Source organism: Lissotriton vulgaris, chromosome 2_1 (assembly GCF_964263255.1).
Source record: "Lissotriton vulgaris chromosome 2_1, aLisVul1.2, whole genome shotgun sequence".
NCBI lineage: Eukaryota > Metazoa > Chordata > Amphibia > Caudata > Salamandridae > Lissotriton > Lissotriton vulgaris.
Genome location: NC_141687.1, coordinates 817,022,120 through 817,047,359, shown reverse-complemented (window position 1 = coordinate 817,047,359; position 25,240 = coordinate 817,022,120). Strand labels below are relative to the sequence as shown.

The 25,240-nt window shown below is 45.1% G+C and overlaps 1 protein-coding gene across 2 annotated transcripts in view; it reads left to right on the top strand.

The window, feature by feature from the left end:
* The window catches only part of SESTD1 (SEC14 and spectrin domain containing 1), a 420,103-nt gene that overhangs the window by 57,251 nt on the left and 337,612 nt on the right, over positions 1 to 25,240 (top strand). For both annotated transcript variants that reach the window (XM_086956209.1, XM_086956208.1), the window contains exons 3-4: positions 14,286 to 14,394; positions 16,559 to 16,649. In XM_086956209.1, the coding sequence (XP_086812335.1) occupies positions 14,286 to 14,394; positions 16,559 to 16,649 (200 nt within the window). The remainder of the gene's footprint in view (positions 1 to 14,285; positions 14,395 to 16,558; positions 16,650 to 25,240) is intronic.

Here is a 25,240-nt window from a genome sequence, read left to right as displayed (position 1 = left end):
TTTTTAAAATAGCTAAATTGATAGCTTTGTCATTTACAATGCCAATAGTTATAACTTTCGCGAATGTGACACCTATAGCATTTGGAATGCAACATGTTTTGTATTTACGTGACTTAAATGGCAGCTCTGGTCGTTAGGCCACATCTCTAGAGAGCAGGAGAGTGCAGCAATGCAATAGGTCTCGCATTAGGAAAGTTTGAGCTATTGGTATTGGACACATTTTTTATTTATGTGCTTGTTTTGAAAATAGCGAAATTAATAGCTTTGTTATTTACAATGCCAATAGTTTTATCTTTCGCAAATGTGACACCTATTGTAACACAATATGTGTTGTAGCACTGAGTGGTGTGAGGGGTGTGAGGGTGAGGGGTGTGAGGGTGAGGGGGTGTGAGGGTGAGGGTGAGTGGGTGTGTGAGGAAGGTCGCAAAAGTAGCTCTTGGAATAGTGACTTTTTTCAAATAATTTTAGGAAATGGCTGCTAGGAATGGTTTGACAAATGTGCGTTCTTTTTAAAGGACTTAGTGCTGGTTATTCAAACAGATAGTGAGGAGAGGGGAGAGTGAGGACAGGGGAGAGTGACATACCAAGAGTGCAGTTTAACGTTGCTAGGTTATTTATAGAAACATGATAATATAATGTACATTTTCACCTAAATTTTTACAGATTTTCAGGTTGCCAGGCAGCTCTTACAAAATATCTACACAGACATTTGAGAAATATTCACTTTATGTTCACATTTTTATGTAGATTTTGAATGTTGCTACTCCTACAGTAAAAGTAAAGTTTACGTTAGGTGGAAAAACTACCGCTTTTAAAACCATTAGCTCCAATAGAAAACTTGGAATGTCAGCTTTGGTTTACTGTTTTATGTACCGCACACGTTCTCCAAAAGCGCCCGCATGTTTACTGAGCGAAAAAAGGCGTCCAAATTCACTCAACTAACCCAATCTTCAACCAGAGGTCATAAAAGAGCAGGAATCCGTTGTGAAAATCAATCCACATCTGCAGGTTTAAAGAAATAAAACTGCAAGTAAAAATGCTTTAGGACGTGTTGAAATTTCAAAGCTCCAGTTAAAACCCTTGACTCCAGTGCATGCGCAGCGCAGCGATAAATGTGGGATTAACCACTCAGTCAGGTGACTGGGAGAGGCCGGGAATGCGAAACACGTAAACAACAAAGCCATATAGGAGACGGTGTTCTGAAGGGGAAAAAAAATGCCGGATTTAAAAGCACCTTAATTGGTGGGTCCTCGGAGGCACATTAAACATTCATGCACGGTCCACTGGGAACACTAAGCACACACGCTTCTCAGGGGAAGGCATGGAACTGTTGCTACTTAACGTTCAAGAAAGTAGTAGACACAGTAGAAAGGAAACAATTCCTCAACATTAAAACATATAACAAACAAGACGGAGGGCATTGTTGTGGGGAGGGGGAGGAGAAATGCGACACGGCCGCAGCAGGGGGCGGAGCGGGGAGAGCGGCGATGGGGGAGAGACACGGCCTTACGGCCGTGAATAGTGTGAAGCAGCAGGGGCCTTTGAAGTGAATCTAAGCTTCACTTCAAAGGTGTGGGAGGAGTGCTGCTGGGGAACAGATGGCAATTTGATGATGTGCACGCGCATTTTAGGTCAATGCGCTTGCGCATTGACCTAAAAGCGCACGGGCACAGCATCAAATCGCCAGTCTAGGTAAACCTTATTTAAGCCCCTATAGTCTCGCTCAATGTGCATGCGCATTGAGAGGCGAGACCTAAAAAGGGGGGTTCAACGGGCCAAAATGATATCAGTGGTACTCAGTCAGATAGCTGCAAGAAGTAGTGTAGGCCTCCTTGATAAGGGCCAATGGAGTATTCCTAGGGAGAGTAAGAATCAAAAATCAAGAGGTGTAGTATCTAGCCAGTGACAGTATGCTACGTTTGGTACACGAGAAATGTGTGCCTTGAAGAAAGACAATAATGGCACCAAAAACAGTCCAACCAGACACTCTGAACCTGCCTGTTGGCTATGGGGTAATAAAATGATCCTTCTTCAGTATATGCGCACAGAGGAAATAATGTTAAAAACAACTGTGAATGAATGACCACCATGTGCATAGGCTTGACATTCCAGGCAGTGTAGAATAGGTCAAAGTTAACTCTCCGTAAGGGACTATAAAAGGAACCACTTCAAGAATGGAGACATGTTGCTTAAAATACCTAAACAACTCATGGCTCACGATGACACCAAGTGGGCATGAAGAACGCACTAGGGCAACCAAAGTCCCATATCCCTTGAGACAAAGTATCTGGAGCTAGGCATAATGCCCATTACAATCGAGGAAAAGCCATCTCCTTCGCTGGGTGAGAAATTCGGGTAAATGCGGCGAGTGAAGTGATCGATAGGGTGTAGTTATTTAAAAGAAAACCCCTGGTTCTTGCTTTAGGAGTAAAACACAGAGATCGAGCGGGGAACAAGGGCTGAATCAGGACGATAACATACTCCAAAGAGAGATGTAGTGGCACCAAAACTTCCACTGTGCTAACAAGTCAATCATGGCGTCTCGGCTCACGGAACAGCATATAACCTTTGTGAGCCAAGAAGCCCGTATATAAAGAGTAAAGGTAGCGAAAACCGTCAATTAGTCATGCGCAAAGAGAGACTTAGTTGGCATCAAGCCAACATGATGGACTCCAGTTCTGCTTCCAATCCTGAGCGTAAGTGACGTCAGGAAAGCTCGATAGACAGCTGTGCCCTCGCGGTTGCTGCGCAACAGCGACGCTGAGTCTATTGTGAAGAGTAATACCAGACTTTAAACGGATAATAGGTTAAGAAAAAGTAAAATAAAAAACACCAAAGCATCCCCGTAATACGCAAGAGGAAAGTATATGGCATAACGATGGAAAGAAAGTAAACAACTGTGGTCAAGTGGTGTGATGAGAAACGGCGAGATTACTAAGGACTGTGAGTCGCTTGATGTGAGAAAGAAATGTACCCAGCCACCGAGGGCAGCGAGCTGTAAATCGGTTCTGAAGAGGAAAAAAATGCCAGATTTAAAAGCACCTTAATTGATGGGTCCTCGACGGAGGGCATTGCTATGGAGAGGGGGGAGGAGAAATGCGACACGGCCGCAGCAGGGGGCGGAGCGGGGAGAGCGGTGATGGGGGAGAGACACGGTCTTGCGGCTGTGAATAGTGTGAAGCACTCCTTCGCTGGGTGAGAAATGCGGGAAAATGCGGCGAGTGAAGTGATCGATAGGGCCTAGTTATTTAAAAGAAAACCCCTGGTTCTGGCTTTAAGAGTAAAACACAGAGATCGAGCAGGGAACAAGGGCTGAATCAGGACGATAACATACTCCAAAGAGAGATGTAGTGGCACCAAAACTTCCACTGTGCTAACGCGCTTACCTGCAAAGTCAATCATGGCGTCTCGGCTCACGGAACAGCATATAACCCTTGTGAGCCAAGAAGCCCGTATATAAAGAGTAAATGTAGCGAAAACCGTCAATTAGCCATGCGCAAAGAAAGACTTAGTTGGCATCAAGCCAACATTATGTACTCCAGTTCTGCTTCCAATCCTGCGCGTAAGTGACGTCAGGAAAGCTCGATAGACAGCTGGGCCCTCGCGGTTGCGGCGCAACAGCGACGCTGAGTCTATTGTGAAGAGTAATACCAGACTTTAAACGGATAATAGGTTAGGAAAAAGTAAAAGAAAAAACACCAAAGCATCCCCGTAATACGCAAGAGGAAAGTATATGGCATAACAATGGAAATAAAGTAAACAACTGTGGTCAAGTGGCGTGATGAGAAACGGCGAGATTCCTAAGGAGTGTGAGTCGGATGGCAGGAGGAGGCAGGCCAAGGTTACATAACGGAGGATGGCTTTTCACCGTACACGTGGCCGGAAGCCCTGAAAGTCCCGAGGGCTATGACTCAAATGCGTTTGTCAGCTGCTTTGTGTGCAAGCAGGGGCGCTCCGGTAACAGACATGTCAGGATACGGGCGACAGCCATCTTACAATCAGGGCAATGCATGTATGAATGAATGTCTTTTATATAGCGCGCGGATGCTCCGAGTGTCCCGGCGCTCGGCATAGAGGTACAGGTGAGGGGCAGAGTCCCCAAATGTGTCCCAGAATCCGCAAAGCTTAAAAAATGCGTCTTCTGTGCCTTATGAAGAGAGTTTCCTCGGGAATGAAATACAGCACACAATGAACACGGGTAGAAAGCAGGCGGATCTACTGCGCGTGTGCTAAAGAATTCTTCGTGTGGTACAGGTTGGTGTTTTCTTCCAATGTTGCCGTGGATACGCGGTTTTATTTTGGGCTCAGCGATTTCCGTTTTCATTGTTGCATGTTAAACCAGAGGGATGGATAAGAGGAATGGAGAATAAAGGCAAACCGCTCTTGCCTCTGATAGGCTAAAATCTGCCACAAAGTATTGGTGACAGTCAAGGAGCGCTGGCACTTGTTCATAGAATACACTTGGAAGTGCAACAATAACTAAGTCAACGTGAAACAAGATAATACATCAAATACAAAACAAGACGGAGGGCATTGCTGTGGGGAGGGGGGAGGAGAAATGCGACACAGACTTAGCAGGGGGCGGAGCGGGGAGAGCGGCGATGAGGGTGTGAAGCAGCAGGGGCCTTTGAAGTGAAGCTAAGCTTCACTTCAAAGGTGTGGGAGGAGTGCTGCTAAGACAGAGCGCACGCTGGGGGAAGCTTGTGGGGCGGAGCGGGAAGAGCTGCTGGGGAACAGATGGCTGGCATTTGATGCTGTGCACGCGCAATTTAGGTCAATGCGCAAGCGCATTGACCTAAAAGCGCACAGGCACAGCACCAAATCGCCAGTTGGGTAAAGTCTGTTTAAGTGCCTATAGTCTCGCTCTGCTCAATGCGCATGCGCATTGAGAGGCGAGACCTAAAAAGGTTGGATGGAATGGGTATGAAAGTGAATTGACGGTGGGTGGAGGAATGCTCTAAAAGGAGAATTTTTGTGGTGTGATGAAAAGAAATTGTTATTGGATTGTGTCTATGGAATTCATATATGTGAATATTGTTATGAATACATTTTGATGAACTCATATGGAAACAGGTCTCGTGGTTACATTGCTTCACTTCAATGTGCTGCCGTTGAGATGTGAATTGTATATCAGTATTGGCATTTTGTTGTTTATTGTTGAACTGGGGCTCAGCCTTACTGATTGGAGTCCAAATCCTTCCTTGGTTTTTGGACATTTGCAAAGCAGCAACATTGTCCACACTACACACTTTTACAAAACATTATTGTTTGGCTGTTTTAGCACATACACAAGCTAATGTTGGACAATCAGTACTGCGCACCCTATTTCTAACAACTGCAACCTCTACAGTCTAGCCACTGATTGGAGAGAGGAACTAGTTTATGGTCTATTCACAGCATGTGTATCTACAGCCCCACATGCCTTGATCTGATTATTTTACTTACCCTGTAAGCAGCTGTTCTTGGCATGTTGTGCTGTAGATTCACATGAACTCTTTTGCCTCCCCAGGCGCCTGTGTAGGTCCCAGTTTACTGCTTTACATCATTTATTTTATTTTACTTACATGGACATCACATTACTTATACTTACTCTAACTTCATTCTCAACTGCCTTCGGCAAAGCAATCTAACAGTAGTTGATGCCCATGCGCAGTATCAACATGAGGTGTCCCCCATGCTTGTGACTCGAAAACATTCTTCGAAGAAAAACAACTTGCAATCATCCGAGCCCAAAGCTAGATGGCAGACCTTTGCGCAGCATGTGAATCTACAGCACTACATGCCAAGAACAGATGCGTACAGGGTAAGTAACATAATCCTTTTAGTTATAATGCAGCTGTTGAAATAAAGCAATAGAATTATGTCTGCTAGATTTTTGATATTTGAACCTTTTCTGCGTCTGGTAATGGAGAGTACATTGTTATGGCAGAGAGAAAGGGAATTGTATGGCCGCCTCTCCAATAAAATGTGCGGAAGTCTTTTTCTGCTATAGTGCTTTTTAGTGGGTATTTAGAGGTAGAAATATAAGTTTATTAGTATAGCAAGCGTTTATTTTTGTTATTTTTATGTCGAGCTAGAGTTGCGCATGCGTAGCATGCGGTCTAGCTCGACAACTATTGTATTCAGTTTCCTCGGAATCTGAGACAGGGTTCGGACACGAGCGCCGATTGCACCTCGTGGGCGCGCTCGGCGCCGTGCCCATCTCCTGCCTCAGATTCCCGTGCGCAAACACACACACAGCCACACTCACGCATGCGCACATACACAGCCACACGCATACACAGGCACACACACACTGCATACACAAACGCACCCCCCTTAAACAGACACACACGCACACACACACAGACAGACACACGCACAGACACACTCGAACACACACAGACACGCGCGCGTACACCCCCTGCCCCCCCCAACCCATCCCCCCTCCCCCCCCCCCCCCCCCCTCTCCCCACCCCAGGCTCTTTCTGCATGTCCCTTGGCAGCCAGCATTCAGCGTGCATGGTTCCAGGACGTTCTCCCTGCAGTTCCTTCCTGTTTCTTTGTAGGCCCCGCCCACGTCCCAACGAAGGCTGCCTGACTTCCGCTATGCATAGCGGGTAGCATTAGCACCTCTTGTTGTCTAAGAAGTTGACTCTGTCGCTTGGCACTGAATAAAAGACCAGTCTCCCAAAATGAGCCCCATACTAATTAAACTGTGCTTCACAAAAGAGGTGGGAGGAGTAAGCGATGTGGGGGCGCCTCTAAAGGAGATAATCGCTTCTTAAGCTGTTTAGTGGCGGCATTCACTTTGACTGAGGAGTTGCAAATCGCCATCTCCTGAATTGCGCTTGACACAGCTGGCGTTGGAGCGGTATTTGCAGAGGAAGGCGCGGACTGAAGAGAGAAGGTGAGCAGTTCAGCTTGAAGTGGTTCAGGTTGTGTGGATAAAGCAAGATAACGTAGAATGTTCTGCCACGTTTAACAAGTTGTCGATCTAGACTGGCACGTCTGGCTTGTGTAGGTGATGACGGTATGACAACAAGAATGTTACCAACGCCCTCTTGAGTAGAACAGTAGGAATGTAGTAAATTATGTTTTTGAACTGCGTTATACAGTGGCATAGCAAGTGTGCCAGCGACCCTCATACTAGCAAAGACAATGGGTCTCTGACCCGCGGTCGGAAAATAAATTACAGCTATATTTGGAGCACAATGATTTCCATTATTACCTTTGGGTCTCAGAGCTGCTGCACCTGTTGCCCCATAGTTTGCAACGGCAGCGCTTAACTTGTAAAACAAAAAGTGGCGGGCCCAGAGTTGGCTCGGAATCCGGCAACTAGCTCAAACGAAGGCTGGGGTGCTGACTACCAAGGCTTTCTCGTCCTGACGCTCTCATCCACCACCATGATAAGCACCCTCGCGAGTTTATCTTACTCCTGCATGTTTTTTCAGCCATGGTTTCAGTGTTTTTCCGACTTCTCTTCCTCGTTCTTTTCTCCTTTTGTGTCTTTCTCTCTCTTGTGGTGGATCAAAGTCTGATGATGAAAAAGAAGCCTCCCTTCCCAAAAAGTAGCTTTTTTTCCTGTACATGTTTTGAGCTCGCTTGTAAGGGTTCACTAACCGAGTGAGCGTAATTTCTTATATTTTCAGAGCTCACAGGCGTAATACTTTTCTCTTCATCAATACATTATGCTCGTTGTCTATTGTAGTCCATGGCTGAGGTTACGGTGCGTTTTAGGTCTGCCCTAAAGACCCCTTCTGACTCTCCTTACTAGCTTCTCCCCAGCACTGCCCTTCCCCCTCCGGCTTGCTTTCCTCTACTCCCCCAGTCCCCGTTCCTCTGCGCCAGGCCATGTCCTGCAGCAGCTGGCACTGGTGGCAGGCCCTGGCCTGGTTGCACTACCACGGCACCTTCCCGGACGGCAGCAAGTTCGACTCCAGGTGAGGAGGGGAGGCGGACAGGGTCGCAAAATGACTTGTCACCAGGTGCCTGGATGTCACAGAAGTAATATCACATGTGGCTATTTCACATGCTTTTCAGTCAGCCCAGGCCTCCTTGGACTCCTGAAGTCTCGCTAGTCTAACATTGGTTTCCATGATGCTGAAAATTGCCTCGAATCTCACTAGAAGTGATTCAGTTAATCCAGTGAAATGCTCTGAAATGAAAAAGTATTTACAATCTGTCTTTCTGAACTGCGTCGCAGTGCAAAGGGGACTCAGATTAGATTTATAAATCGTTCCCACAGAATAATCCCAGCTATAGGTAGAAGCTGTTAAAACCAACCGGACCTCCTCAATGATACTTTTGCTTCGACATTCCGAGCCCCCCCAAATTTTTCTGCCCCCTTCTCTTCACCTCATACTCTGCGCATCTTTACTGCATTAAGTCCCCCGATAATTATTCATTGATTACAAGCTGCGCATCAAATTAAATAGAACGTTGAAAACACTCGTTCTGACATTTAAGGACAAACCAGTTGCTCTAGAATTCATTAAAATCTTGAAACGCATCTGGCCCCACACACAACCCCCCCACACAACTTCACACAGACCCCCCACACACACATAACCCTACACACACACCCACACAACCCCACACACACACCCAGACCCCCCACACCCCTCCACCCCCTCCACCCCCTCCCCCCCACAGACCCCCCCCCATCCCTCCACACACCCCCACCCCCACCCCCCCAGACACAACCCCCCAGACACAACCCCCCAGACACAACCCCCCCACACACAACCCCCCACACACAACCCCTCACACCCCCCCCACACACACAACCCCACACACCCCCCACACACACAATCCCACACAACACACCGAGACCCCCCACACATACAACCCTACACACACACAACCCCCCCACGCCCGCCCCCCCACACACCCCCCACACACCCCCCACACACACCCCCACCCACACCCCCCACACCCCACACCCACCACACATCCCACACACACACACACACACCCCACACACACCCCCCACACACCCCCTACACTCCACCCACATACACAACTCCATACACACACAACTCCATACACACACAACCCATACACACACAACCCATACACACACAACCCCATACACACACACAACCCCATACACACACACAACCCCATACACGCACACAACCCCATACACGCACACAAACCCATACACGCACACACAACCCCATACACACACACAACCCCATACACACACACAACCCCATACACACACACACAACCCCATACACACACACACAGCCCCGTACACACACAGCCCCGTACACACACAGCCCCGTACACACACACAGCCCCGTACACACACACAGCCCCGTACACACACACAGCCCCGTACACACACACAGCCCCGTACACACACACAGCCCCGTACACACACACAGCCCCGTACACACACACAGCCCCGTACACACACACAACCCCGTACACACACACAACCCCATACACACACACAACCCGTACACACACACACACACAACCCCATACACACACAACCCCACACACACACCCAACCCCCCACACACAACCCCACACACACAACCCCCCCACACACACAACCCCCCACACACGCGCAACCCCCCACACACGCGCAACCCCCCACACACGCGCAACCCCCCACACACGCGCAACCCCACACACACGCGCAACCCCACACACACGCGCAACCCCACACACACGCAACCCCACACACACACGCAACCCCACACACACACGCAACCCCACACACACACACGCAACCCCACACACACACACACACGCAACCCCACACACACACACGCAACCCTACACACACACACGCAACCCCACACACACGCAACCCCACACACACACGCAACCCCACACACACACATCCCCACACACACATCCCCACACACACACAACCCCACACACACACAACCACACACACACACACACAACCCCCCCCACACACACAACCCCCCCACACAACCACACACATACACCCCCCCGACACACACAACCCCCCCACACACACAACCCCCCCACACACCCAACCCCCCCCACACACACAACCCCCCCACACACAACACCCCCCCACACACAACACCCCCCCACACACAACACCCCCCCACACACAACACCCCCCCACACACAACACCCCCCACACACAACACCCCCCACACACAACACCCCCCACACACAACACCCCCCACACACAACACCCCCCACACACAACACCCCCCACACACAACACCCCCCACACACAACACCCCCCACACACAACACCCCCACACACAACACCCCCCCACACACAACACCCCCCCACACACAACACCCCCCCACACACAACACCCCCCCACACACAACACCCCCCCACACACAACACCCCCCACACACAACCCCCCCCACACACAACCCCCCCCACACAACCTCCATCTATCACCCCTCACTCTATCACCCCTCACTCTATCTATCGCCCTCACTCTATCTATCGCCCTCACTCTATCTATCGCCCTCACTCTATCTATCGCCCTCACTCTATCTATCGCCCTCACTCTATCTATCGCCCTCACTCTATCTGTCTATCTATTGCCCTCACTCTATCTGTCTATCTATCGCCCTCACTCTAGCTATCACATCACCACAGCATCACTCAGGAGCACCACAACATCACTATGCGCTACCACAACATCACTGAACGCACCAGCATATATCGTCGCCAGCACAACATCACTCAGCGCCACCACAGCATCAATCTGTGCAACCATTCAACAACTGGATCAAATATGTTCTTTCAATGTTTCAAGCTTTATTACAAATGTCACAAAAAGATGTTAATATTTCACTTCGGTTCTTGGATTTTCGTCACAATAAAATACACTGAACACAATCTTCACAAAAGTTATTTACAAAAGTTTAAGCTATCGCCATTATAAATTACAATAACTTTTATTTAAGATTTAAATATAAAAAAAAATAAAAGCCATTGTTATTTGTAATATCAATACATCTAAGTCACGTAAATACAACACATATTGAATTACAAATGTTATAGGTGTCACATTTGCAAAAGTTATAACTATTGGCATTGTAAATGAAAAAGCTATTAATTTCACTATTTTCAAAACCAACACAACTAAAATATTTGTCATTTGCAATACCAATAGCTCAAACTTTCCTAATGCGAGACCTATTGCATTGCAAATGCTTGTTTTTGGTAGTAGGCATAGAGCAATAACCCGCTCCATTATTCACAGAGTGTTTATAAAAAAAACTTCTACTTAACTCCATGGCTGCTATGCGTTTTCCCCCTCTGTGCTGGAGATTGCTCTTTTTCATTGTTTTATGACGAGCTGGGCTCGTCATCAGTGTTTGAGGAGGCTACACCATGACGAGCCCAGCTCGTCATGAGTGTGGAAGGGGTTAAATAGTTGTGACTGCCAAGGTTTAAAATTCTGAGAATATCTTTCACCACAGAAGCTACTAGAGTAAAACTTTCTCCATTCAGTCTTTAGTGTCGCAAACCTCCATCTGATTGGGGCAAACATGAGATCACGTTCTTCATTTAACAAAAAGGATCCTAAATCCTATTAAACTTTGCAGATTCACGGTTGGCAGAGGAGGTTTTTTTCCATAAGTTATGTCCAATAATATGTTGACAGCAGATGTCCAATAATTTGTGACAGCAGAAATTTAAACTAGGGATTTATTTTCTCAGTTATTCATATGCCATTATTAAGCAACACATTATTATTATTTATCTTTTATATTGTACACGAATCATCCTCAAGGGGATCTCTTGCATGAGGGCTTGCTAAGACATTCCTCTAGTTTCTGTTTTGCAGCCGAGAAGTATCCATAACTGTTTCATAGGCAAGATCAGGCAAGTAATTCCCTTAATAAAACAAAGTATATCTTTGACGATTTCTGGCTTTTCTGACAGTTTTTTCAGATTAGAAAATAAGTACCTGTTTGATCACTTCACCTCCTTAAGCTATCTGACTGGTTATGTTTTTGCTTCTGCAATTTGTGTGGCAATATATTCTAACTTTCATAGAGTATGTATTAGTCTTCTTTATTTTGGGAGCATTCGCGCAACAAATCTTCTAGTTAAAAGTGTTATTTCTTTTTGGCCGCCTTTTCTCATTTGCTCATGTATGGCAGGCTTTGTTGTTGGTCATGCTGTTCAAAGTCTTTAAATGAATGAGAAACCTATGTATCTCTATCTCATAAAAACTTCTCCTCTGTCAGCTATATAAATTATCCCAGTCTTATTAGAAGCTGTGAATCCCAGTGGTGAAGTTGTATGTTTTGATACTGTCCCTTTTTCTAACATAAAATCGGGTTTTGCGTTTTTCAACGATAAATGGGTCATTATAATTAAGGCACCCTGTTTTCCGTTTTTACTGATTTTCACAGATAAATAGAGACAGAAAATCATTTATTTTCTTGTCTGTATTTATTTTTTAAATGTGGATAAAAAACGGAAATTGGGTGCTTTTTTTTATTGATTCAAAATGCACTTTGCTAAGACTGCCAAGCCAATAACTGTGTGGATTGAATGGTAAGGGGTTAAAAAAGAAAGGAATTTTAGTAAAGAAGCTTAAACAGCATTAGAAATGCACAAGGCTGATACTGAAATGTGCATATTTTTATATAAGTGCATCGATTTATTTTCTGCAGGTGTTCATATCATTGAAACCTGGCAGGCATTCAACCATGACTGCATCTTTATTGGTTAAATAAATGCAGAAATATTCCAGTTTCAGCTTAATTTTTTCACAAAACCCATAATAAATATGGATAAAAACAGATAATGCTGACAAAAAAGAAATATGGATAAATACAGACCGAAATGTCAAAAAAATAAATACCATAAAACCGGGAGCCCTAATTATAATTCCACGGTCATCTTAATGTTTGCAGTTCCACCACCTTTCCCATATAAATCAGTGTATAATTTACTCCCAAAAATGTTTTAATCTTAGATAGCAGCAAGCCGTGGCGGGATGCAATGCTTGTGGTCTGGCAGAATTAATTGGAAGTAGAATTTCACCTTTAGTGTGACTGAAATAAATTGCTGAATTGCAATGATGGTGGGTAAAATTGCAAAGATTTCTTATGTGGGTGTTCAATGTGGACTGTTGCCAGCTCCACCAACTAAATCTATTCTTCACCCTCATACTTCACTTCTGGCACAGAGCTGTAGAGGCTTTCACTTCTAATGTTGTGGGGTGAGGAAGTGGCTGCACAAGTCCGGGTACTCGTAGCAACAGAGAACACATTTCTAAAATGATCCACAAAAAGTTAGGCATCAACATCTTAGACTGAGAGAAGCAGAAAGACCGAAAGTAATTTGCTATGTTCAAAGATCTCTTTAGATGGACCTGAGCAGATAAGGCATATGCATAGCGTCTAGGTAGTGGTGTGGACCCATTACTAACCTCCCCAATTTCATGATTTTGCAGAAAAAGAAGCAGTGATCCTCATTGCATATTTATTGAAGGGGGGTTGGGCATTATTGATCCAACAGAACCTGTTGTGCTATGCATGGGAGGGGATGAGCTGAGAGGGACACCTTTGCCTCTAACAGCCTTCCTGTGGTAGATGCAGGAAAGCAAATGACCGGGACTAAACATAGCTCAGACAGACACTGTCAAAATTGAAGGGTAAGGGTAATGGGAAGGGAAGGAATCTTTGAAGGGTTTGGGATCTGAGCATGTGCAGCAGACAAGTGGGATGACCATAATCAGTATCTTTGACTTATCTGTTTGGTTCTGTCCTATCTCTTTAGCTTCAGGTAGGTAGCCAAAGCCAAGATAACAAAGAAGTGTCTCCTAGCACATCACTCTGGTGTATTTATTTATATTTTAGCCTGATTAGCTATATTCCATAAAGTGTGATGTGGCTAGCCAGTTATTTGTGCTGTGCTTGATATGTAAATATAGCAAGGCTGTGTAGAAAACGTGCCTCATTAATTTTGGGGAAATCATTGCACCATGTGCAAATGCAGAGCTAGAAGTCTGCAATGAACAGCAGATCGCCGTCTGGACTTTATCCGTAAACTGCCGGTATCGGTTTAGTTTCCTTAACTGTTTTTTATGGTGTACAGTATCTGCGACTTTTCATTTTTACAATATTACTTTAGTGAACAATATAAAACTACTTAGATCTTACTCCAGGATTTGATTAAAATAAGGAAAACTCTCACATGAGCCATTTAATTTTCTTTTTCCTTTTTTGAAGCACTCTGTAGTTCATGTTGTAAGATCGTATTGCTCTTGTGTAAAGAACTGAGATTGGTGAAGAAAGAATGAATGTTGCTTTTCTTGCAGGAGGAAAAGACAGACGAAGTGGCCTCATCCTGACCATTCCCTTGTGTTTAGAGCAGACAAGTATGGATGAGTTGAGTGTCACTCTAGACTACCTTCTTGGAATTCCAAGGTGATCTACAGTATTCTTTTGTTCCTCCCTTTAAAATTTGCAGCTGTATTTATTTTCTAATCTAAGCTCTGTGACATAATGTCTTCAAAATTCACAAAACCTTTGATTTACTAACAATAATGGGCATGTGTTGCTAGTTTCATATTTTCTTTTCTCTTTTTATGACACTGCTTCCTGATAGGAAACACATTACAGATATGTGATTCTGGGTTTTAAGGCTTTGAAGGTTTTATTTTTGCCTTTGAAATATTGGAGTTAAGATTACATTTTCTGTTTCTGTCCTTATTTAGATCAAGGGTACCCAGTGTAGCTTCTGGAGGGCCAGCTTCAAGCCAGATTTTGAGGAAAGCTGTTGACTAAGTAAATCAGTTCCTTTAAGGTTCATTATATGTGACTGTATCTTATTTGAAGATCCCAAATATCTGGCATGGACCCTCCCCCTCTCGACCTGCCTTGCACACCCCTAATTTACCTATGCTTTCAAACGTTTATCCTAGTTGAAACTGGATAAACTGGTGGGCCATATGTTTTTGTATTGCTTCCTAATTTGTAGGTTTTCTGTTAGTGTTTGTTGGCCATGGAATATGGCTTTCTGAGAGCATTGTATATTAAATTTCAACAGGTAGTAATATTTTAGGTACAGCTTAAAGATGATCACTGTTCCAATACAGTACAAATACACCCTTTCATTCAGTTAACATGTTTCAACTTTGTACCAGAAGGATTCTATAAAGCATTGTCAATACTTACTTTTTCAGGAGACAAATCTGTGGCCTATCCATAGGAGCCTTTACTTTGTACAAAAGTGGCCATGGTGAAAGTGAGCTGCTATGCTCACTTTTGTAATACACTGAGGAAACCTCCAAATTCAATAATGGAATAAACTATGTTTAAAAAGACCTGGGTTGAGTTTCAGCAGGAGTTTTAGGGTCACATTCTCACTGTAGATGTGGAGTTCACCCCTCCAGACCTAAGAGTTTCAAACCAAGCAAGAGGCATTTAATGGCTGAGGGTACTTGCACCCCTGTGTATCTATTTGTGCATCCCTTCACTGCATATCACTTCTGTTATTTTAACTATTCGTCCCTGGGTTAAAGGTTGTATGATGTTTTTGGTTCACATTTAACCTTTCTCAGCTCAAGAAGGGTCTATATTTGTATTCTGTTTAAATGATGAACTATTTACACTTTTCCTCAGTGAGTTTATTTGTTGTTTTACCACCTATGTAGGATACTTTTTCACAGACGAGTCTAGCACTGCATGCTTCCCTATTTGAGATGTCATGATCCCATCCACTTCAGACACTCACAATAATTAATAGAAAAGTATCTGAAGTGCTGGTTAAAGATTCTACTTAAAATTACTTGACATAAAGATCATTGAGTTAATCTTCCTATATGTAGTCATGCTTTGTTAGTTGTACAGCAGTATTTCAGTCCTGCGGATAAAAACCAAGAGCAGAGGTTGATGGAGGTCTTACACATATTTGTAGTGCCTGTAAGCATTATGAGGTTTTACATTCCACCAAAACCATAGATTAGTGTTGCATATCTTGACCACAATTCAATTGGTAATATCTTGTATGAACAAAATGATCTAATGACTCCGGATGCTGTACTTCTGAATATAACTATAGAGCATCAATTTGGCATAAACGTTTGTTTGTTGCCCACTCATTTTCAAAAAACCTTTCTATTATGCTGCTATACACGTTTAAATTCTGTCTCAAAACCAATGCCTTCATGTTTGTGATCTCAAATATAACTATGAGAGAAGAGGAACAGTAATGGTCACATAATTTGCTCCCATCTTCATGAATCACTATAGAGGATGGCCGTAGCAACCAATGGCATTCAAGCAGCAAATGGAGAACATTGTCTTCTGAACAACGTTTATAGATAACTAGTTAATCAACTGGAACGGTACAGGAGAAGATGCAAGAGCAGGTCATCTGTAGCTCTTCCTACCACTGTTTCTCCATCACTCACATTTCTCCTGTTTCAATGTATATCTTGTTTCCCTCCCATCCTGTCTTATTCACTGTTGATCTCTCTACCTCTCTTACTCTCTCCATTCTTACCCTCCTTTTCTTTATCACCCTCCCCGACTCTCTAGCATCAGTTGTTCCATTCTCTAACTTACTGAAAGCAATTTTATCTTTTAGTGATAAATGCAAAGCCCGAGGATTCACTGTGATAGTGGATGGAAGAAAGTCCCAATGGAATATTGTGAAGACCATTGTCTTAATGTTACAGGTAATGTATATGCATTTTCTTAACTATTTGGTGGTTAAATCTGTTGAGTAATGTGACCATGGCTGCGCAGTCTAAAGACGTTCAATAAATATAGCCTATTTACATTGTTAAGTAGAACAACTGGGATTTGCACCTGTTAAAACACATGGTATGCGGATTCTTGTAGAATCTGACAGTTGGTGGTTTAAAAAGAAGCTGAAATGATTATATTGTAGTGTATTGCTAAGTGGAGGCTTATCCTGTTTCCTTTTCAGTTAAAACAGCCCAGGCTTTATTGCCTAAAATATCCACAAAGTAGCTTTATATTTGTGTAGCAATGAATTGGGCCTATCTTTATGCTTTTCAACTTAAGGAAAAAAGAAGCTTCTGTCAGAAGACAGGTTATTCTCCACTAATGCAGAGAACCTTCCAGAGCTGCCTCAGATTTGGCTGCAGATGCATAGTCACCAAAGGAAAAACCAAGGACGGCTACTGCTGACACTATAAGCATGGTCCGAGGCTACCTTGAACCCTCTTCTGAAAGAAAAGAAGAAATAAGCCCATTCATAGCGCTCCTTGACTCTGTTGACGGTTGTATGTGATTTTATAGAAAAACAATTTAATAGAATACCATTACTGAGAATCCATTTCACCTGAACTGTTTAATGGAAATTTGCGGGATGAATGGCATTTATCCTTTCATAGAAACCAATTTATAGACTGTCTTTCTTTTTTGAAATTGGCGTTTGCTTGTTTATTTAAAGAGTGAATGCCCTGGTTGCAGGTCTTACGTTACTCTAGGAGGTATTTATTTTAGTGCTTTACTTCAGGGGACATTACTTTGGATTTGTATCTTTTACATTGTCAAACATTTACTTTGGATGCTTTTAATTCGCTGATCCCTCACTGCCTTTAAACTCCATCAAACCCTGACCACATCACAACCCCTAATAACCTGCCTCCCTGCCCCATAAAAATCCCTCAATGCTCCAAAACTACACCCATTCCTGACACCTAAATCCCACCCTTCCCTGACACTAAAAGCTTTTTATACTCTAAAATCCACCCATCCCTGAGCCCTAAAAATTCTTCACCACACCTAAACTATCCCATCCCTAAACCTCCACCCATTCCTGAACCCTAAAATACCCTCATTTCTCCTAAACTCCACCCATTCCTGAACCCGAAAAAACCTTCACCATCCCTAAACACACTCCATCCCTCCTTATACCTTAAACCCCCCACATGCATACATTCTGCCCATGCCTGAACCCTAAAAACACTTTCTACACCAGAAATTACCCACCCCTTCCCCTAAAAACTTTCATCACCCCTAAACATCACCCCTCCATAAACCCAAAAACCCTCACTACCCTAAAACTCCACCCAATTACGATATAATTGTGTTTTTCCCCCTAAAATTATCTTTCCTTTAAAATTATTCCTTTAGTTTAGATGTGAAGAATGCCTATTGGGGGGTGGGTTGTCCGGGAGGAAATGACCAGTGGGGCCTGGGGGAAGCTCACTGTAGACTTCATGTCCCATATATCAGATCGCTCCCGAGAAGGAAATCTTGATTTTATTGAACATCCGAGGAACAGAAAATTGTACATTTAATTCTGGTTTGGCACTTTGCCTTTGAATGATTTTACTAGCAAATGGAACTGTAGGAATGAGGCTGCCCCAGCCTTGCTGGCTGTGGGCATCACCAAGATTCCCAGGCCCATGTAATGTTTGCCTGCCCACTATACGTAACTCCAAGGAGAAATTGGATTACTTCAGTCTGCATGTTATTGGGAACTGACAATCATAGAACCGCATTGAGGTTCCTGAAGTCCGACACTGATCCAGCGGGCTGCCAACCTGCGGTCATCTATCACTAAATACTTATCTGGGCCCATAAACACACTCACTCATGTAGGCCGGTGAACACCGCTGGGGATTGAAGGACTGGGTTCTTTAAGACCCAGCGGTGCCAGGGCACAACACCTGAAACCTTCGTGGGTAACCTGCTCCGGCGTACGAATCACAGAGACACGGGACACTTCCTTCGACGTCAAAGATTCAAGGTTTATTTGCTGCAGGGAACACAGAGATCACGACAAGTACACAGCGTGCAACTTGGGGAGACTGCTTCAAATTGGTTCTGTGGATCGCTCCTTTTATACAGTTTTTACCCATAGGATAACATTGAACACAAAAGTTTACAACCCGGTTCCCACCATTATCCCCCAGAGGGGTCACTTTGGTCACTTTGAAACACATGAGGTCCGGAACATAAGTGCGGAAACATTTGGCGGTTCCCAACTGTAAAAACCATCTTCCCACCATTAGCAAATTCCAATCAGCAGTAAAACAGATCGAAATAGGAACAAGGACAGGTGTAGAGGAAGACGGAGACAGTGGGGAGATCGGAAAGGGTGTCAAAGGGGAGGTAACGGGAAACACGAGATACAGGCATCAAAGGGACGTGCCTAATGAGATGCACGGCTGAGACAATAAGTCCGTGCAGCAAGATGAGCCTCGAGCGGCGCCATCTGCCTTACAGTACCAACCCCCTCATCATAAAGACACTCACAAAGAACATGTGTCTTCCGCAAATATCTTGGGAGTCCCAGGGTCGCGAAGCGGACAACGTCCGTTCGCTGGCTACTTGAGGGCAAGAGACAAAATGGATGCCGTATCTAAGATGGAACCCGTGGGTACAGATGAAAAACCCACATAACAAACGAACGGTTTAAGTTAGCACAGCGAAACTGCGCGCACTTACTAAACTCGTCATTTGCGGTTCATAGATACCAGACTCGACCATATTCGTGCGAGTCGAAAACACCACTTACAATTGTCACGGAACCTCAGACGCTCCTTTTGCCCTCATGTAGGCAAGCACTAGTCAGAATCATATTCGATATTCATCAGACCATCGAGGTGTTGCTGTAGCATAGCTCTGTCCAACCGAGTCCCCTTGGTAACAGATGGTTGTCTCATACACGTTGTAGCACAGAGGCCACATAAGGCAGGACCACACTGCACACAAAGGCAACACGTGAACAGGAACACTACAACGACTCCGATGATCATCAGAATTTTCCAACCCCAAGTCGACATCAGGCCCCAAAACCATCCAAGTAGCGTCCAATCCCCTACATCCACGTGTATGGATTCGGAGATCTTATGCAACCTCGAGATGGCTTGATAGACAGTAGGAGCATTATCTGGAATGAAAATGCAGCAGCTCGAATGGATCACCTTACATACCCCACCTCGATCTGCTAAGATGACATCTAAAACCATACGGTTTTGTAACGTCATAAGTCTCTCCGCCTGAAGTTCTGTGGTGATATTACCAAGGGCACTGGCAGTAATATTAGCTGTTGATTCTACCACCCGAGTCAACTGTCTCAGGTTCCTACTATTGACCATAGGTCCCCAAAACGGGAGGAAACCCTTGAAAAAGTCTCCTGCCTCTTGACCGGCAGTATCCTCTTCGCTAATTACGCCTCGTACAACTCTAGTCTTATGATAATCGGCATCTACAGTAAACGTCGGAGGCAACAGATTTGCAATGAAACATGAGCCCATGAAGTCAGCGGGCAACCATGTGTATGCACGATCATAACAGATAAAGTATGTACCCTTGGCAGCCAGAAACACAGGGGACGAGGACATCGGCAGAATGTAATTTTCAGTGCAAGCACTTGCTCCAAGTCGGGCTTGCGATCTTCGGCCACGACCCATAAGACAAAAATTACCAGTGTGGGGTACGACCCATATCGGAGGCGAGCTTTTAAGCTGCTTTTCGCTAGTGAACACACTATATTCACCTCTACTTAGGACTCTATAGGCTTGTACCTCTTCTTCGGGAATAAGCGAAGGATCATAGATATCACTATCTAAATCCTCTATTGCTATCGACAAAGGTTTTTGATACGAGGTAGGACCAGAGTAGGGGGAACGTGGTTCTCGAATGGGGTGGAAACCCAGTGCGCTTCGAAACATTGTTTGAAATGCTCGAGCTGACCCTTGGGAACTATACGGTAACACCAGATATGGAATTCCCTTATCTGTAGTATGTGGCATCAACCCACACACCCAACAATTAGTAGTGTTAACCACTAACTGATGCTGATGGAGGAGCTGAATAAAGGAATTGTTGCGGAATTCTACACGTCTAGCCTGCTCGTGTTCCGGTAACATATGAAAGGAATGGGGAGAAGCAGTAGAGGTAAGATTAGGGTAAGGAGTAGGAGTAGGTGTAGCAGGTAAGAAGTAAGACATCGTGTAATACACCCCACCCGCCAATAATGCAGAAGCAGTCAAAAACAATACAAACAGTTGGAATATGAAACATTTGGTACGACTGAGTTGCTGCAGCTTGAATCTGTGGACTTGAGCTCCCTCCAAATCATTCAGCTTCGAGAATGCCATTCCCTACGACCGTCCGCAACGTTTCTTGACGCACTTCGTTCTGTGCAGCAATAGTCATTCCCTAGGAGTTCCCAGGAACCGACGGCCTTTAACCTAGCGTTAAGACCTACTGTCCAGAAGGAAGTACGCGCGCGGCCCTACGGCCTTCAATGCACAATATGTACGTATGCAAAAACAAAGTCTCTCAGCTGTAAAGGCAAAAAGGTACAAGGAGTGAAGCTCAAAATATATGTACAAAAATAATTACAGTAATACGAAAGTTCAAAACTGATCACGGGAAAACGGGATAATGCAGTTGTCAATACGGCAAGGCAAGATCTTTTTATTTGTCCTTAGTGCGGGATCGCAAAAAGTATCGAGTTTTCCCAGGACGTGTCTGCTCGTCAAACAAAGGATCCGTTGAAGAGACAGCGTCCTGCTGATCAGTTGAGTGTTCTGGTCTTGAGTCTTTTGATGCTAATTGTTCAACAGTGTCTTTCTGCTGCGCTGAGGATTCTTCAACAAGCTGTGCGTCGCTAAAGGGCACAAACGCCGGCAATGTTTCTGTTTCAGATGACGCAATGCCTCTCCTTACCCACGGGTCTGCCGGCAAAGGGATGGGGACTCGTTTGGTGTGCGTAGCATGCACCCAATTCTTACGTCCCTCAAGACGAACGGCAGTCCTCGTGGCCAGGAGCACTTGGTAGGGTCCGGTGAACCTCGGGTCCAGGTTATTTTTGCGTGAAAAATTCCTTGTCACCACCCAGTCTCCGGGCTGGAGCTGGTGGCCTGGACCCTCTGTCTGCGTCGGCAATGCGTCGTAAACCTGTTGGTGAATTAACCTCAGTTTAGCAGTCAAGTCATGTAGATAATCAATCAACATTGGGTACTCAAGATCAGAAAACATTCCTGGCCTAGGAACCCCCCACACATTCGCAGGACGGCCGAACACTATTTCATAGGGACTAAGCCCTACTCGGGAGTGTACAGTCGCCCTAGTCAACAGTAATGCTAAAGGTAAAGCGTCAGGCCACGAAAGACCAGTCGTAGCCTGAATCTTCGCTAACTTTAGTTTAAGGGTGCCATTGTACCCTTCAACCAATCCAGCTGACTGGGGATGATTGGCGCTGTGGAATTTCTGATTAATTCCAAGGCCCTTACACACACTCTTCATCACACTTCCAACAAACTCACTTCCGTTATCTGACCACACGACTCTAGGCATTCCATACCGAGGAAAGTATTCCTTCAGTAGGATTTTCGCAGTAGACAAAGCAGTATTATCTTTGAGGGGATAGGCCTCGATCCATCGGGAGAATGCGCAAACCACAACTAAAACGTACTTCAGGTTATTGCATCGCTCCATATGGATGAAGTCCAATTGAATCACCTCAAAGGGATACGAAGGGGGAGCAAAACTGCCAGGAGGAGTTGGGGTTCCTTTGCCAGGATTGTACATTATACACACCATACAATTCTTCACCAGACGTTCAGCACATTTCATAATGCCCTCATTTTTCCACACAGGAGATAGCAACTTACAAATACCTTTCGCGCTAATATGTGCTAACCCATGCGCCATTGTCACAACGGCCAGCACATACGCATCAGGCAACAACCATCTTTTCTGATCCGACAAATCAATCCAACAACCATTCGCATCCAACTTTCCCGTACTTTCTTTCCACTTCGTTTTTTCAGTCTCGGTGGCCTCATTCTGAATTGCTTTCACACTCTCGATAGTGTCTTCACACATACTCGATTCTGTAGGCCACCTAACCGAACTCGTCACATACATTCGAGTGCTAAGGTTTCGGGCAGTCTCCCTAGCAGTCTCATCCGCAAACGCATTACCACGACCAATATCATCCGTCACCTTACGATGCGCACTACATTTAACAATCGCAACTTGCATAGGCAAAGTCAATGCATCCAAAAGATCATTCACAAGCTGGCCATGCTGTATCTTCGTACCGTGCGACGTCAAGAAACCTCTCTCTCTCCACAATCGTCCAAAACTGTGAGCAACACCAAACGCGTATTGACTGTCAGTAAATACATTCACACGTTTCCCTTTCGCTAACACACATGCTCTAGTAAGAGCAATCAGCTCCGCAGCTTGAGCAGAATTTTGATTCAGCCTTGCAGTCTCAACAACAGTATTCAGCGTTACAACAGCATAAGCAGTAGTCACATCGCCATTCGGCAACTTAAAACAGGACCCATCCACATACAAGGTGCCATCCGGATCTTCCAATGGGGTGTTTTTAAGGTCCACTCGACCTTTCGTTTCCTCTTCAGTCCTCAAGTAGCAGTCATGTTCTGCTACTTCATCTGACTCTGTGCTAATTGGTAACAAAGTTGCCGGGTTCAGAACATTACAACGTTTTATCTGAATGTGGCTTGCCAAGAGCGTCAATTCGTACCCAGACAACCTCGCACTCGTCAAGTGCTGAGTTTTCGTTCGATTCAAAAGAGTATCGACTGCATGCGGAACCATCACCGTAAGCATATTATCCATGACCAATCCTGCTGATTGTCGGATGGAGACCGCAGCTGCCGCTGTTGCTCGTAAACAACTCGGCAATGCTCTAGCTACTGGGTCCAAGGTCGAGGAAAAATATGCACATGGACGTTGCTTACCACCAAAAGGTTGCGTTAAGACACTCAAAGCACAACCTTCCCTCTCGTGAACATATAACGTAAACGGCTTACTGTAATCAGGGGTACCTAACACAGGAGCCGAACACAATGAATCACGCAGTTCAGAAAAACTTTTCTGACATTCTTCCGTCCATGGTAAAGGAGTTGAAACATCCTTGCACGTAAGAGCCACCAATGGTTTCGCTAGCAATGAAAAATTTGGAATCCATTGCCTGCAGTACGACGTGATACCTAGAAAGGCACGCACATCTCTTTGGGTTTTTGGCACAGCCATTCGCGCAATTGCTGCAATTCTCTCTGGGGTCAATCTCCTTCCCTCCTTTGACAATAAGTGACCTAGATAGGTTACTTCTTGACAACAATATTGGAGTTTAGAAGGTGACACCTTGTGATTTAACGCACAGAGATGTTGCAGCAACGACACCGTAGCAATTTTGCAAATGTCCTGAGTATCAGCAGCCACCAATAAGTCATCGACGTATTGGATCAAGGCCGCACCAACCGGCAACCTGAATGCGTCCAGTTGACCCTTCAAGGCTTGGCTGTAAATAGATGGACTTTCACAGTAGCCCTGAGGAGCGCGTTTGAACCGGAAGCTACGTCCACCGAGAGAGAAACCGAAAAGGTCCCTGCTCTCTTCAGCAATCGGGATGCTGAAAAACGCATTTTTCAAGTCAATCACCGAAAACCATGATGCAGAAGCTGGAATCAGAGTCAGTAGCGCCGTGATGTCAGGCACAACAGGAAATTGAGGAACCACAATTTTATTTACCTCCCGTAAATCGATAACAAAACGATAAACAGGCGGTTTTGAAGGATCAGTACGTTTAAGAATGGGCAGCACAGGGCTGTTGCACACGTTTCCCCGAGTCTCCTCAATAACATCTTTCTCGATCAAATCATAGATGATCGCCAACAGTGCTCGTTCACCATCAAGGGAGATACGATATTGGGGAATACGTGGCAATCGCACATTAGATTTCAACTGAACAACATAAGGGGAGATATCAAGCAGGCCCACGTCATTTGGACCTGTTGCCCACAAAGACGCAGGAAGAGAACTCAATTCCGGTGGGAGCTTATCGAGGGACAAATACATAGGAGAGACAACCCTCTCTCCTAACGTAAGTTTCACACCCGCAGGAGAACAATACAAAGTCGCATACAGACGTTTAAGCAAATCCAGGCCCAAAAGATTTTCACCACAACCCGTAGTTAAAATCAACGGAGCTTCTAGCTCACGAGGCCCAATTTTAAGGGGCAAAGGGCGAGAAACTGGATTGCTAACAGGGGCGCCAGAGAATCCAACGGATACATTTGTTAAGCCAGACAAAGGTGCGCCAGGGAGTTTCGAATGCATGATAGAACTTTTCGCTGCACCAGTGTCCAACAGAAAAGGCTCGACGACGCCCGATGTAGCAACTGCGACGTAAGGCCCTCTCTGATCAACCGGAACTGATACCACTCCCTCTCCTTGTCTATGGCTGTCCTAGTAATTACTGTCGTCAGTTCCCTGATCGACGTAATAATCGTCTACATTG